The sequence below is a fragment of the Sturnira hondurensis genome, unplaced genomic scaffold (assembly GCF_014824575.4).
Source record: "Sturnira hondurensis isolate 20B ecotype Veracruz unplaced genomic scaffold, ASM1482457v3 Scaffold0008196, whole genome shotgun sequence".
NCBI classification, from domain to species: domain Eukaryota; kingdom Metazoa; phylum Chordata; class Mammalia; order Chiroptera; family Phyllostomidae; genus Sturnira; species Sturnira hondurensis.
The window spans coordinates 16,529,271-16,544,901 of NW_028080827.1; the positions used below are offsets into that span (position 1 = coordinate 16,529,271).

Here is a 15,631-nt window from a genome sequence, read left to right on the forward strand (position 1 = left end):
GGGCACGTGCCTAGGTTGTGGGTTCGATCCCTGGTCAGGGCACATATAGGAGGCACCCGATCTCTGTTTCTCTCACATTGATGTCTCTCTCTGTCCTCCCCCTACCCCTTCCCTTCTCTCTAAAAATCAATTAAAAAGGAGGGTTTAAAAAACAGCTTTAGCAAATGTTTAATGTACTTATGCCGATGGCCTGTAGATTAGATGGTTGTGGGCCATAAACCACACACAGAATACCCAGTGTCAGGTGTGGCGTCCTCATCCTCACTCACTCTTAGCATTCTGCACAATATTACATTTTCTGTCTGTCTAGTTCTATACATTTACTTAATTTTATCAAATCGCCCCTCCTTAAACAGATACACATTAAAAAAAATTTAATCCTGTAAGACATTAATAATACTAGTGATGCAAATACTGGTGAACAAGAAAAAGGAGAGCTGACAGATGTTTCTATTCTGATCCTCAAGACATGATAAAGAAAAAATACTGGCTATCTAATAAAAACACAGAATAATTAGATCTGATAAGTTGGACAAAAAGTTTAAAGGGCTGTATAAAATATGAATGATATTCATTATCCTTAATGTCAAATCTCACCCTATATGTTTATTATACTTTGAGATATTAGTTTAGTATGATAGTATGAAGATATGAATAGCAAGACACTTTAAAATATTTTACTTCAACTCTTGTTCAACTTCTGAAACTTTTTATACTGTACACATTAATTTAGCTTTACTTGTATATGTGATTTTATTAATATAAACATGCATATGTATATTAGGGTTGGCAGATGCTCAGTTTTGAGGTTTACTTTTTAACTTGATTAGGAGCTGGAAGACAGTAATTAGAAGATTTCTTCTTCATAGACTAGTGTTTTGCCTTTTAGCATTAGAAGAGATATATCTAGTGGAGGGCAAAAATAGGAGGAAAGGAAACAAGTGTTTCTAAAATGAGAATTTCTTTATTTTTATTTTTTAATCCTAGCCCGAGGACATTTTTTCATTGCTTTTTTTAGAGAAGGAGAGGGAGGGAGGAAGTGGGGGAAATTCTGCCATGATTGTGTTCTCTTTGAATATTGCCAAGTGTTTCTTTGATTTCAAGAAAATCTTGAATTAGATAGAGTTAGCAATACAGTAAATCTTTATAAAACTCTTCTATGACTCAAGTAATAAACATTGGCAAAAAACATGCAGTCATTAAATTCATTATCTTCTATTTCTTTTAGCGGTTCTATAAACTGGGGCTGATTCATGGCATTTGCACATACATACTGAACAGTTTTAGTAACTGCGTCTGCGATACAGTCTACCTCAGAGCACAAATATTTTCATTATGTTATCATGCAGAGCAGCAAATATAATAAGGGAAATAATTCTACTAAGTCCAGATTTTGATCTCACATATCTGGCTCTCTGTCTGTCTTGATAGAAAACTTCTGCCTATCTAGCTAAAAGTAACAGACGTAAAAGGTTTAAAAATAGGTATAACATGAGATTGATTATTTCTAAAGTTTGCAAATGGATGAAGACATTTCTTTGTAAATTTGGAGTCATTTGAGTCAAGATACACCCAAGGTATTAACTGGCCAGTGTCTCCTGTCTTATAAAACTCATCTACAGCTAAAAATAAAAATACTGACAGTTTTTCAGATGTTGAGTTGATTGATCTTTAGTATTGTTAGGTCTTTTATTTATTGGCAGTTGCTTGGTGAGTCAATTGTAGATCTTTCACTTTTTGTAGATTATTCTTTATAAACTTTTCCTCAAATTTTTAAACATAATTACCTTAACTGAAATAATTTATTTTTTTATCTTTCCATCTAAAAATGTTTTTATTTCTCTTGTCACAGAAGAATTCCAGCCACTTTATAGGTGGCCAAAGTTACGAGCGCAGATCCTTCAATAATCATTAAAAAATGTTGTACATTTCATTTTGGTGTCATTGACTGTGACTAGTTTCATTGATTATTTTTGTCTGTAAATAGGCAACTTCCGATTAAATTAATATACATTTGCTGAATGACTCTTAATATTGTTTATAATCTTAAAACTTGTTTTTACACAACTGATTTATTTTACTCTGCTATAGCAAATCATAATTGCCACTTTTGTAAAATTTGTGACAAACCTTCTGCATTTAATTCTGCCTCATTACTGTGCTTCATTTGAAAGTTAAAATTTTTCATTCTTAATTTTTAAGCTAGGAAAATAATTTGTTATAGTTAAAATAGTATTTCAATTTTACTCCCAATTGTGATTTACATAAATGTCACTGTCACTTAGGCTGTCTGCATAAAATAGTCACATAAACACATTACTGTGCCACATTCTTGCTTAGAAAAATAATTTTAATGGTATATTCTGTTAACACAAACTAGACTGCTGATTTATGTACCAGTATAATACTAGAAATGACATGCATCCATCACATCATTGTGATACATCTTATGTGATGTAATAAAAGTGAAATCTACTTTCACCAAAACCATAAAGTTATGGGGGTTTTTTGTTGTTTTTTTTTTAGAAAAATACCTTATATTGCTTCAGTTGTTAAGTAAAATTTTATGTTAATGTAAAATAATTTGGTCAACCATCTTCCTATTGTTGATGTTTATATTATTCATAATTTTTTTAGATTTAAAATAATAGTATCATAAATAACCTCGCACCTAAATACTGTGTTTCTAAAGAATGTTTATGAAAACTGATCATAGAAATTGATTCAAATTTTGTTTATATGTGGATAGAAAAAGTGTAGAAGGAAATAAAAAACTCTTAACAAAGTATTTTATATTAATTACAATTTGGTAAAAAAAAATAAAATTCAAGTCTGTTTAATTTCCAGCCAAGATGGAGGTATAGATAGATACGCTTTGCCTCTTCACACAACTAAAAGAAAGACAACAACAAATTTAAAAACAAAAAATGAGCAGAACTGCCAGAAGATTGAACTGTATGGAAGTCTAACAACCAAGGAGTTAAAGAAGAAACATTTCATCCAGACTGGTAGCAGGGGCGGAGACAGGCAGCTGGGGTAGAGAGGGCATGCAGCAAGGTGGCAGCTGGAGGACCAGGTGGTCCCACATTTGCATGAGGATAAACCGGGAGGAACAACTGGGGAGGCAGACAGATTGCACAACCCAGGGTTCTAGCCTGGGAAAAGAAAGCTTCAAAACCTCTGGCCGTAAAAACCTGTAGGGTGGTGGGAGAAACTCCCATCCTCACAGGTAAGTTTGTTGGAGAGACCTACAGGGTTCTACAATGTACACAGACCCTGGGAATCAGCACCAGAAAAGCCCAATTTGCTTTTGGGTAGCAGAGAAGTGACTGAAAGTGGGTGAAAGCTTATCAAGTGGCATTCTATTTCTACCCCGCCCCCCTCCCACATACAGTGCCATAATGCAGAGATGTGGGTTGACCTGCCCTGGTGAATACTTATGACTCCACCCCTTCAAATGTAACAGGTACATGAGACAAAAAAAATATGACCCAAATGGAAGAACAGATCAAAGCTCTAAAAATAGAACTAAGCAAGGAAAGAGATAGCCAACATATCAGATGCAGAGTTCAAAACACTGGTAACCAGGATCCTTTTAAAAATGGCTGAGTATCATTGAAAAATATAGGAAAAAGTGAGGGCTATTTAAGTGAAATAAAGGCAAATGTACAGGGAACCAATGGTGAAGGGAAGGAAACCGGGACTTAAATCAACAATTTGGAGCACAAGGAAGAAATAAACATTAAACTAGAACAGAATGAAGAAACAAGAATTCAAAAAAAAAAATGAAGAGAGGTTTAGGAACCTCCAGGACAACTTTAAACATTCCAACATCTGAATCATAGGAGTTCCAGAAGGAGAACAGGAAGGCCAAGAAATTGAAAACTTCTTGAAAAAATAATAAAGGAGAACGTCCCTAATCTGGTGAAGGAAATAGACTTCCAGGAAGTCCAGGAAGCTCAGAGAGTCCCAAGTGAGTTGGACCCAGGGAAGCACGCACTGAGTCACATCATAATTACATTACCCAAGATTAAAGATAAGGAGAGAATCTTAAAAGCAGCCAGAGAAAAGGAGACAGTGACCTACTAAGGAGTTCCTATAAGACTTCTCAAAAGAAACCTTGGAGGCAAGAAAGGGCTGGAAACAAGTATTCAAAATAAGAGCAAAGACTTACATCCAAGATTACTCTATCCAGCAAAGCAATCATTTAGAATGGAAGGGCAGTGCAGTGTTCCCAGATAAGGGAACTGTGTTCCCAGATAAGGTCAAGTTAAAAGAGTTCATTATCACCAAGCCATTATTATGTGAAACATTAAAGGGACTTATCTAAGAAAAAGAAGATAAAAAATATGAACATTAAAATGACAAATTCACACCTATCAACAACCGAACCTAAACAACAACAACAACAACTAAGCAAACAACTAGAACAGGAAGAAAAGCACAGAAATGGAGATCACATGGAGGGTTATCTGTGAGGAGGGGGAGAAGAGAATGGGGGAAAAAGTACAGGAAATAAGAATAAATGGTAGATATAAAATAGACAGGGAGAGGTCAGGAATAGTATAGGATATATAGAAGCCGAAGAACTTATGTGTATGACCCATGGACATGAACCTAAAGGGGTGGCGGGGTGGAGAGGAATGATGGTGGGAGGGGCAGTGCAGGATGGAGGGAAATAAATGGGATGAAGAAAGTGGGACAACTTTAATAGCATAATCAATAAAATCTATTTTTAAAAATTAAAGTTCAGTTCCTCATTTAAATTATTAGCACAGCTCTAGAGTCCATAGCAACTTACTCACTTTAATGATAAAAGTTCAGAGAGATGAGACAACTAGACCCAATTAAACAAGATTAGTTGGAACAGACAAGGGCAAAATTAAGTCTGTATTTCAATATACGAAAATAGTTACTTTAACAAATGTAAAGTAATTTTATATCCCAGGCTGAATCCATGTCACACCAAAAAGAATTACTTTAATAAGAACAAAATTGTGATTTAATTTAATTTGAAACTGTTTCTTTAAACAAAGGAACCACTTGTTATGTAGCTTAAGGGGTCACTTCCAATTGGGTAGCAGGGGTGTCCTGTGGACACACGGAAGGTGGTCTAAACTTCCTCTTAGATTTCACTTCCCAGTTGAACACTTGCATCTGGAGTTGAGTTTGTTTTGGACAAAGTATTGTTTTATCCGAAATACCATGCATAAATATATGCAAACATAAGAAGAAAATGTAAGGAGGATTTAGAGTAACAATGCAATTTCCTTCTTTAGGGAATGCTTAAGGTTCATGGAGGAACCAAATACGTTAGGCCCAAATTTGGACAGAGTTGGCTTGACCCTCCTGACATCTATGCTCAGAGGAAGCAAAGAAGTAAAACTATTCACTTGTTTAATTTCTTTATGTATTTGTCATAAAACTGATAAAAATGATTCTCCTGCCATTGCTGGTATTTGATCACAGAAAAGGTCTAGGATGTAAAAGGTGGCTTTTGTTACTTGCAGAAATGTTAGGAATTGTTCCTGGGAACTTGGAGAGTAGATTAGAGATGCTTGATTGACAGCATGGCTAGTTAACTAGTGGGGTGAGGGGGTATAATTTATTACATATATAATTTAAAGTTTCCAAAAGCACTCACTTAAAATTTGACTCCTGAGGGTAAAAGACACAAGCTGTGCTTTTGTGTGTAATTTTTTTAAGTTACTTTCTCCTATTCTCTTCTGATTTTTTAAGAGATTGGTTTCAGATGTATAAGAAATGGTTTTTGGATTCTGCTAGAGATTACCTAATTTTTGCTGTTGCTCTGCATTCCAAGTTTTGTTTGTTCAGAATGGCAGTGTTATTGTCATTATTCTTTGGTAGTTTTAATAAGTGGCTTTATCCAAAGCTTGTAAGTTGTTTTTGCTAAAATTGGCCTTATCCCAGGGAAAAAATGGAATGCTAATGTACAAGTTAAAGTTTATTGTATGTGATTCCTTATGTCATTTGCTCATTGACTTGCTGAAGTGTGTGCGTGCACACACCGTGTCATTTTTAAGGAAAACCTTAAACATCTTTCTTCAAAGCAGTTACCAGTTTCCTAAAAGATGTAGCCACCTTTTTATACTTTTGTTTTCTAAAACCTCAGCATGAAAAGATTTATTCTTCTCAACCACCTGAATTCAAGTTATTTTAATTAAATTATATTTTAAATGCACAGCTTTATTTTTAGTGTTTACATCCAACCATGTCTACAGTTTAGTTACCTTTTCCCTACTTTTCATTTGAATCTCTCCTCCTCCAATTTCCCCCATTAATTTGCGTTGGGAAGTATAACCTTAAAGCTTGATGAATAGAATTGGTGCTTTTTATTTCATTTTGTATGTATCATGCACCTCTAAAATGAATGTAATACATGTAGCAGCTTATTTCATTTTTGAAGGAAGAATTGAGCTTTTGAATAAAAATGTGAAAAGCAGCTAGTGTTCATTGCCTACGTGGCTTTTTTTCAAAAGGCTCATGAGAAGCATTCCACTGTGGATTCCAAGTCCTCTTTAAACTCACCACCAACAGTAACCGCCTGCAGAGCCATGCGCGCATCTTGGCAGCGGCCAGGCCTTTTTAGTGATTTCATTACTGTGGTTTCCTCAAGCTCTTTACACACATTGATGAATATTTTTCTTGCAGTTATCGCTGTGATGATTTTGTGGTTAATGACACCAAGCTGGGATTGGTGCAGAAAGTCAGAGAACACTTACAGAACTTGGAAAAGTAAGTAACAGGCCTTGGGGGAAGAAAGGGGATGGGTTGGGATTGAGTTCTGAATTTTTTAGTGGGATTTTTGTTTATGAGTTCCAGAACTTCATCATGTTTTTAGTGTGATTGAAATGTTAGTAAAATAAGCTTCAGGCTTGGGTAGCTGAAACCGTCTCCCACTTAATGGTCATATCTCAGCATTTATTTTATTTAATATTTGTCATAAACCATATCCAAGGGCCCCAGGGCCTGTTTTTTAGTTATAACCCACCAAATTATAAACTACACAGTTTTTTTTTTTTTAGGAAAAGGAACTTGAGGGATGCAAAGAAGGGGCAGAATACAATATGAAATCTATTCAAATTACCTTTGGTATTAGAAAATCCTTATCAAATGTATTAGGAGGTCTTCTTATAAGCACTAAAAGTTATGTATTCCTTTTCAGAGAAATTAGCTTTAATTGTATTGTTGTCCACTTTGCATTTATGTGATAGCACAGGGTCCTACTTTCTTCTTTCCCTTTCTTTGTTAGGGGCAGTATATATCCCTTGAAATTACAAGAGGCTGTGAGATGCTCTGTCATCATAAAGAAATTAAAGTACTTGTGTGAACAGAATTTTCTTGCCGTAGCCAGTAGGCCATTCAGATAAAACTCACTGGACCCCAAATTCGAGCAGTTAAACAGAAACACAAATAGCAAGCATGGCCCTGGACTGACTGACGGAAGGGAAATTTGTGTCAATCACCCCCATCATCAGGCGCCATCTAATTTATTTTGACAGTTGGTGTATAAAAGGTATTGTGAGCATATGCCAAAAGCAAACTTAAATGTAAAGCCAATAGAATATTTTTTCAAATATTATTTATTTATTTATTTATCTTTAGAGGGGAAGAGAAGGAGAGAAATATCAATCTATGGTTGCCTCTCGTGAGTCCCCTGCCGAAGGCTGGCCTGCAACCCAGGCATGTGCCCTGACTGGGAATCAAACCGCGATTGTGTGGTTCGCAGGCCCGCGCTCAATCCACTGAGCTACACCAGCCAGGGCCCGATAGAATATTTTTAATTATATGTTGTTAGGAAATAACCTAGGTTCTTCAGATGAAATACTGCATAGCGTTGATTAACCAAAATCCATATATATGTCTCTTTGACTAAATAGATTATAATGCTGAAAGGAAAGAAGAATTGATTTCTTTGAAATCTAAAATAATTAAAACACTTTGGATTTAAGTACTTTTGGGCTTGTCATCTTTTTCTTTGGCTTTTTTCTTTTTCAAAGCACTTCCTCCCTTTTAATTTTGTTCCTCCTGAACAAAGCAGCCAGGGCCCCATCTAGGATTACACACCCAGATTTAAAAGATCTAATTCTGTCTGAAATTGTCGCCATTAACCGGAGGTAGGGGAGCCTGCAGGAATGTGTGTGCCCTCACTCTTTGGTGGTGGCGTTGGAAAGATCCTGCTGTGTCGGGTCTTTGTCACAGAAGTGGGTAGGCACAGAAGAGACTACCATCTAATCCCAAATAGATTAATCAGAACCAAGTCAAAGGGAAAAGAGGACAACATTCAAGAGCCTACGTGCATGTATATAGTTATCAAATTTTTCATTTCCATTGACCCACTTTGTCAGGTAAAAGATGTTAGAACCACCTGGCCTACACTCTTTGGCCCCACTGAAAATCGACCTTGTGATCCTTTTCCTATGTTGAAAAACATTACCTAAATTCATATTTATGTTTTTCAAGCAGACTTTTAATTTCTAGTGGAAGGCACAACTTAAAAACTATGACTACATTTATGTTTTACTTAACTTTGAGACGTTTCTGCGTGTTCTCTAGAGCAGCACCGTGCAGTGGAACTTTCTGAAGGAAAGGGGTGGCCTGTAATCCTCACCATCCACGCGGTGGCCACTGGCCACACATGGCTGTGGAGCGCTTCAGAAGTGCCCAGTGTGACTCAGGGACTGAATTTAAACTTTACTTAGTTTTAATTTATGTAGTATATATAGAGCAACGTGTAGTGAGTGGCTGCCATAATAGATGGTGTGGCTCTAGAGGATTCTGCCATTTCGAGGCTCACCAATGGTAAAATTTTAGTAACTTCTATTTTAAAAAACTAAATGCTTTGTGCAGGTTGCAGGTTAAAACTAAAAGCTAACTACCAGGCACTGTCACTGAGTGGTGCTTGTGTTTCAGCTTCTTTACCTAGGGAATTTGTGGTGGGATAACCTAACACTGTAATCTTCTTACCCGCACGCTACATGCGCTGAGGGGCAATGGCACAGTTCTGAAGACATTTCTTGCAAGCAGTTTTAGATTAGGATCAACTGACTGTTACCAGATCTGATGCTCCAGAGACACAGTTCATCTGGAAATTCTGGAAGGAGAAATAATTCTGTATTTACATTGAATTAGCCTAGTACTTTTATTTACTTATTTTTTTATTATTATTGTTTTTTATCTTCACCTGAGGACATGCTCATTGATTTCAAAGAGAAGGGGAGGGAGGGGAAGAGAAAGAGAGAGAAACAGAGGTGAGAGAGAAACATTGATTGGTTGCCCCTTGTATACGCTCTGACAGGGGATCAAACTTGCAGCCCAGGCATGTGCCCTGACTGGGAATTGAACTTATAATCTTTAGGTTCACAGGACGATGGTCTAACAAACTGAGCCATATGGGCCAGGGCATGGATTAGCCTAGTACTTTTAGAAGATGAAAAAGAATCAGCAAACTTAAAATTTTGTCTGTGATGTTTAATGATAATTTTACCTCCTTTAGCTTGGTTGTCCTGATATATAATAATTTTAAAGTGACCCTTTGAAGATAGGAATTAGTTCCTGATACACTTTAAGCAAAAAATCTCTTTTATCAAGAAAAATTTAAATAATTCTAATTCAGAATTTCTGTGCTAATTATGATTTGTTTTAGAATATTCTTTGTAGCATAGCTGAATTGAATTAATTTACATATGCCTATAATTTATCATTCCACAAACTCAGATTATATCACACATAACCTATTATGACAAATGAACAAAACATAATACCTTTATCAAAATTAAGAAGTAGCACAGTATTGAGACAGTAAAAGTCTCAGAATAATCGCATCTGGCCAGAGTCTTCCTTCAGTTAGGCGGAATGGCTGTTCTCATTTTTGGAGCTCCGTGACTGAGGAGGCAGACCGCGATACACAGGATCATCTCACAGGCCCTGTCTACTTGGCTAGCTTTTCTTGGAAGCGCCTGTGGTGGCAGCCTCCCATGGCACTGAAGGAGCAGTGGGGATTTTGAAGGGAAGTGGAGCTCCTCAGTTACTTCTACACGTGTGGGCCAGCATGGTCCGTAGAGGTCATTTCCTAGCCTGACTAAGCAGCCAGGCAGGGCTCCATACCCTAGACATTTGGAGCAGCCAAGTTTATTCTAAAACCTGCTGTGTAGTCCGTATGTATTCTTGTCTTTGACGGTCTTTCTGTTTGTGTTTTAATAGCTCAGCTTTCACAGCTGACAGGCATAGGAAAAGAAAACTTTTGGAAAACTCATCATTAAACAGCAAGTTATTAAAAGTAAATGTAAGTAATTAAAGTTTATTCAAATATAAGAATTGGTTGAGATCTAGTTACTGCTTTATTACAACTTTAACATTAGTGTTGTCCCTTAAAAACTTTTATAAATGTAAACCTTGGATTTGTAACATTTTATAAAATGTCTGCCACTTGTACTAATGATTCTTTTGTTTTAAATCCTCACCTGAGTATATGTATTTATTGATTTTAGAGAGAAAGGAAGGAAAAGAGAGAGGGAAACACTGATTGGTTACGCCTCCCTGCTCCCACCATCCGGGCCCTGACCAGGGATCGAACCCACAACCTTTTGGTGTATGGGATGATGCCCTAACCAACCAAGCCACCCAACCAGGGCATGCTGATGACTCAGTGTGGCTGTGTGCCACAGTGGGTCCAACTGACAGTGTCTTTATTCTTCAGGATCACTGCTGTGCTCCTCTGCCTTAGCACGTGTTTGTCCTCAGTGCCTACTCCTGTACCTTATTATGACATTTCCGTGGGACCCAAAGATCCTGGCTTTCTGTTAAAGGACCCTAGTGCAAAATCTGTGGGTCTGAAGTACTAGTATTTTATTTCCTAGGACTGTTTAGAATATAACTCTACCATAAAAGAATATACTTTCTCATTCTGGTAACTATTGTTACCAGATGTATGAGCCATTAATGGCGTTTGGATTAGCAAAATTTAAAAATCACAAAGTACTTGAATAATTTTGCCCTGCATCTATAATACCTAGCTCTTGGCTTTCATGCTAGGTATATATAGAGACACACTGTTAATTAAAGTGTTAGGATTTTGTGGGAGAAGGAGCTATAGTGCTCTCTGGCCACCTGAATTATGGGCAGAGATGCTTTGAGTTGGATTGGTAGGTTCACTTCCAGGGTTTGGATGTAGCATTCAGATGTCGTAATGTATTTGTAGGGCTAATCAGAAAACCAAGCTTCAGTTTAAGGGAAGTTCAAGTAGTTAGAGATTGGTATTGCATTGCTATGAAAACATGTATTGGTCATTTACACGTGGCTTAGAGTTAAAAGTTTGGGAACAGAAATATTCGGGGTGCATAAATTTATGGTTTTTCAATTTGTAGTAGTTTTAATAGAATCTTACAAAGGCATTACACCTTACTCTTTATTTCTTTTAAGGGTCTTCCTGGGTTTTGCACAGTGTACTGCATGGTACTTATAAATGCTGATTTCCTCATATAAATGCTAATGTTCCTCATTAGAGCCGACCCAGGATCAGAAACAGCCTTCTAAACATATCTAGACACTAACGCAGAGCTTAGTGTCTCAATATAAACCGAGTTCGGAATATTGATTGGACAGAAAAGGACAAATTCCAAGTTGGCTTGATTCTAGAGTTTCAAGTACTGTAGGCCTTTGCTTTGCCTCAGTGTTTGACACAGCGGCCTTCTCTTGGCCCTACTGATGGCCTCTTCTCGTCCCGTTTTATAGGGGAGCACCACGGCCATTTGTGCCACAGGCCTTCGGAATTTGGGGAACACGTGTTTTATGAATGCCATCCTTCAGTCACTCAGGTAATGTGACAGAGCTTCGGTGTCTGATGTCGGGTTCTGATGGCGAGGTAAAGAGCAGGGGCCTGGGCTCAGACCCTCTCTGCCACTGACTTGTCATAACACGGGGGCAGGTCACCTCAGTTCCTTAATTTTTCTCATCAGTGAAATGGGGAAAATAGTTTTACTGCACAGGGTTGTTGGGTTGATTAAATAGTATAATTTGTGTAAAGTGCTATTAGAAAAGTGCCTAGTGTTAAGTAGCTGCTCACTGTTATTATTTGTTTCCTATTGCTCCTTGAATAGGCTAGAGCAGAGGCCAGCAAACTTTTTCTGTAAAAGGCCAGATTAAAAAATATTTTTTATCATTGTTAATTAATATTCAAATACATCTGTCTCCATTTTCCCTCACCTCACCCTCACCTTCCACCCTCAATCCTACCCCCCTTTGGCTTTGTCCTGGGTCCTTTATACACGTTCTTTGATATTTTTAATCTTTGCATGCCATCTACAGGCTCATATATTCTTTTCCCCTCTACCCACCCACCTATTTTAAGCAGCGGTTTAAAAATGTAAAAGCTCATTGCCCCCAGGCCAGGTACAATATGTGGGCTATAGTTTGCAGACTGCTAGACTACAGGGAACCTTGATCAGAAAAGTTATTTGAATCATTAATTGAGTCTTAGGTGTGGTCATAAGACCGGATGTTTAAAAGATCTTCAAAATGTAAGAGAAGCAGTAAATATAAAATGACCAAGAAGTCTGACCTGGGTTGTATTGAGTAAATTATTTTGAAAGTTGTATACTTTTAGATTTTAATGAGTTGTCAAAGGTCAGACTAAATTACCTCCCCAAGGCCACCTTGCTAGTAAGGAGCAGAAGCTTACCCAGTTTGCTCAAAGAAGAGATTTTAGTCATGACTGAATTCTCCTTGTTACTCTGTGTATCTGAACAATGCTTTTGGTTTCATGGGCTGTTGTTATTTGAGGATTTGAGGAAGTTGTTGACCAGCTGGACACAAGCACCCTGAGAAGAAAGAAGGGGTGACAACCTGCAGATGGGGGCGGGGAGTGAAGATAAGGGAGTTTTTGAACAGAAGTTCTTCTTTAAGATGACTTTCTACAGAGCCACCTACAATATCTGTACTGTTTCTTGGAATAAGTGTGGAAACAATGAAGAAACTCAGTGCAAGAGACTACACTGAGTACAATTTAAAGGAAAAATGAAAGATCACATTTTCAAAATCCATATGTATGTGTCATAGAACTTTCTTTACCATCCTAGTGTAGCTTAAAAAATAATTTTCTTCCCTTCCTTTTTAAATAGCAACATCGAACAGTTCTGCTGTTATTTCAAAGAGCTGCCCGCTGTGGAGTTGAGGAACGGGAAGACGGCAGGGAGGCGCACGTACCACACCAGGAGCCAGGGGGATAGCAGCGTGTGAGTTCTGAGAATACGTCCTTTCTGGCTCTGAGCTGCAAGACCAAGGACTCTTACTGGTCATTTCTGTTGCCTTTTTGAGTTCACGGGCCCACGCATTTTTAAAAACTCCTCTTCTAAAAATCGTGTGTTAAGTATCTAGCTGGTAATCTTGATAATTATTGGAATTCTTGTATTTGCACTTATCTAAAAGGCAGCATAAATTTAGCACTCTCCTTATTGAAGTCTTTGTGAATTTGGACATTCTAACATGGACATGTGTATATGAGGTACAGTTCTAGGTGTAGACCAGCATGAATATCATTGATCTTTGTGAATTGATTTGTCTGACAGTGTTGGGTAAACCCATCATGGATAATAAAAGTTAATTTGTGATCATTAATACCGTCAATTTTTCATTGACGTGAAGAGGGAAAAAATGGACAAGTGATTAGTGAGAACCAATATATATTCAGTGCAGACATGCTCTGTTTGGGGTTTAGAACATCTGTCTTACTGTGATTGGCGGGGGCATGTTTTTTCATACTTACCATTACTAAAATAGGACTATGATTAATGATCTGTGCACATTTTAATGTAATGTTTTCCCTGCCTGCCCATCCGCACACCCACACATCCCATCCAGACACGTTTCAGAAAGCCGCCTTATAATTGGGTGCTGTCTAGGTGGCTGAGTGAGACTGGGGCAGAGCGTGTCAGACCAGTGCACAGTATGGCTGGAGCCAAAATACAGAACTTGAAAGCCAGGCATTGGTTGGAGCAGGGATGGAATGACATCACTGGAAGTGGTGTTTTGATAACAACATGTAGGATGAACTGGAAAATGCCTGTATTCAAGGTTTCACACCCTATAGTAATTGGTCAGGCGGGGGTAGTAGTGAAATGAAGAGGAAAAAATACATCTGCACAAAACTTAAGGGAAGGATGACTGGTACGTGATTAATGTCATTTAGGGCTTAGTGACAAACCATAGAAATTGCTTCTTGCCATCTTAGGCAGAAACTTACTGAAGGTCTAATTGGTGCCCCTGCCATTACTGGATGGGTGGAAAATTAGGTCTGAAGTCTGGGCATCCAGAACCAAAGCCACAACCAGCCCACGGACCTTTTGCATGAAGACATCACTGCTCCCGCCGCCCAGGGCAACACCAGAGCTCTCACTGCTGGCGCTGCTGGAGCCGGTGCTGGGCGGACGCTGGTGCTGCTGGCCCTGCACTCCAGATGATGCCCTTTGCCACCTCAAAGGATTTGGCACTGCCCCAGCTTCTTTGCATCACAAACACCTGCTTCCAAGCAGCAGAACCCACACCGTGTACCTGAGTCTTGGCTGCAGGGGGACGGGTGGAGGGACGGGCCTTTCCAGCTTCCACAGTGGGAGGCAGGCTCTGACTCTCACCAGTACTCTTAAAGTGGCGAATTCCTCAAACCTACGTTCAGGCACTAAAAGTAAAAAATATGCTTTGTATTCCAGGGATCTACTGGATAACAGGGATTGAGAGAGATTGAGATTCCCTGAGATATGAATTAGGTATCCATGAGTTAGGTGGTTGTTATCGACAGAGGTAGTCTTTGAAGTTAAAGGAGGTTTATCAGTTTTAGCTACATGCACAAATAACCAGAATTCACAATGACTGAAGCTCCCATGCAGAAGGTGGAGGGCTGTGTGAAACAGCTCTGTCTAGGCATGTTTCACACGGTCATCAGGCTCCCTCTAGCTCTTTGTTTCACCAGCCCTGGTGTGGAGCTCTCAGCCACACAGTCCAGGATGGGTGCTGGAGTACTACCATTTCATCCTCATTCCAGCCAGAAAGGAAGAAGGAAGCGGTTAATAAGGACTATTTCTCTGTAAGGAAATTTCTCAGAGGTTGAACACATTCAGAGTTGTTTGTTCTAGGAGTTCATGTGCCAAGAAAAAAAGGAAGTTGTGTTCTCATGGAGGAGAGTGGATATTTGGGGACAGTAGGGAGAGTACAGAGAGCCGGTTCAGTACACAGAGTTTGAAGTAACAGGAGGACACCCAGTGAAAAGTCCCTGTTGGAAGCCGGGCAAACCTGAATAAAAGCAGTCATGACAAAGTGTGGCTTTTAGATTCGGATTTCTGAGAGTGCTTGGTGTGGAGCGAGCGCCGAAGCTGTGTGGTCGGAGGCAGCCTCTGAGGCACAGAGGTCACGGAGCAGGTGGTCACGGTCTGAGGGTGGGAAGTGCTCCTAGGAAGGGGCGGGGGGCGGGGAAACACAGGGGATGGAGAGTCTGTTAATTGTATTGAAGTTTAAAAATGTACATTCCTTTGGTTTATAGCTTATCCATCGCTTTATTGTGTAAGTGTGGCAGTACTTAGGCACACAAACTTGGCCATATGGTCCAAAATCTGGTTTTGTC

General features: G+C 38.6%; 1 protein-coding gene across 1 annotated transcript in view; it reads left to right on the top strand.

Moving 5' to 3' along the window:
• Positions 1 to 15,631, top strand: part of USP3 (ubiquitin specific peptidase 3) — a 91,864-nt gene that overhangs the window by 41,293 nt on the left and 34,940 nt on the right. Inside the window, exons 4-7 of the mRNA XM_037054077.1 lie at positions 6,673 to 6,756; positions 10,225 to 10,306; positions 11,755 to 11,837; positions 13,140 to 13,253. Coding sequence (XP_036909972.1) covers positions 6,673 to 6,756; positions 10,225 to 10,306; positions 11,755 to 11,837; positions 13,140 to 13,253 — 363 coding nt within the window. The remainder of the gene's footprint in view (positions 1 to 6,672; positions 6,757 to 10,224; positions 10,307 to 11,754; positions 11,838 to 13,139; positions 13,254 to 15,631) is intronic.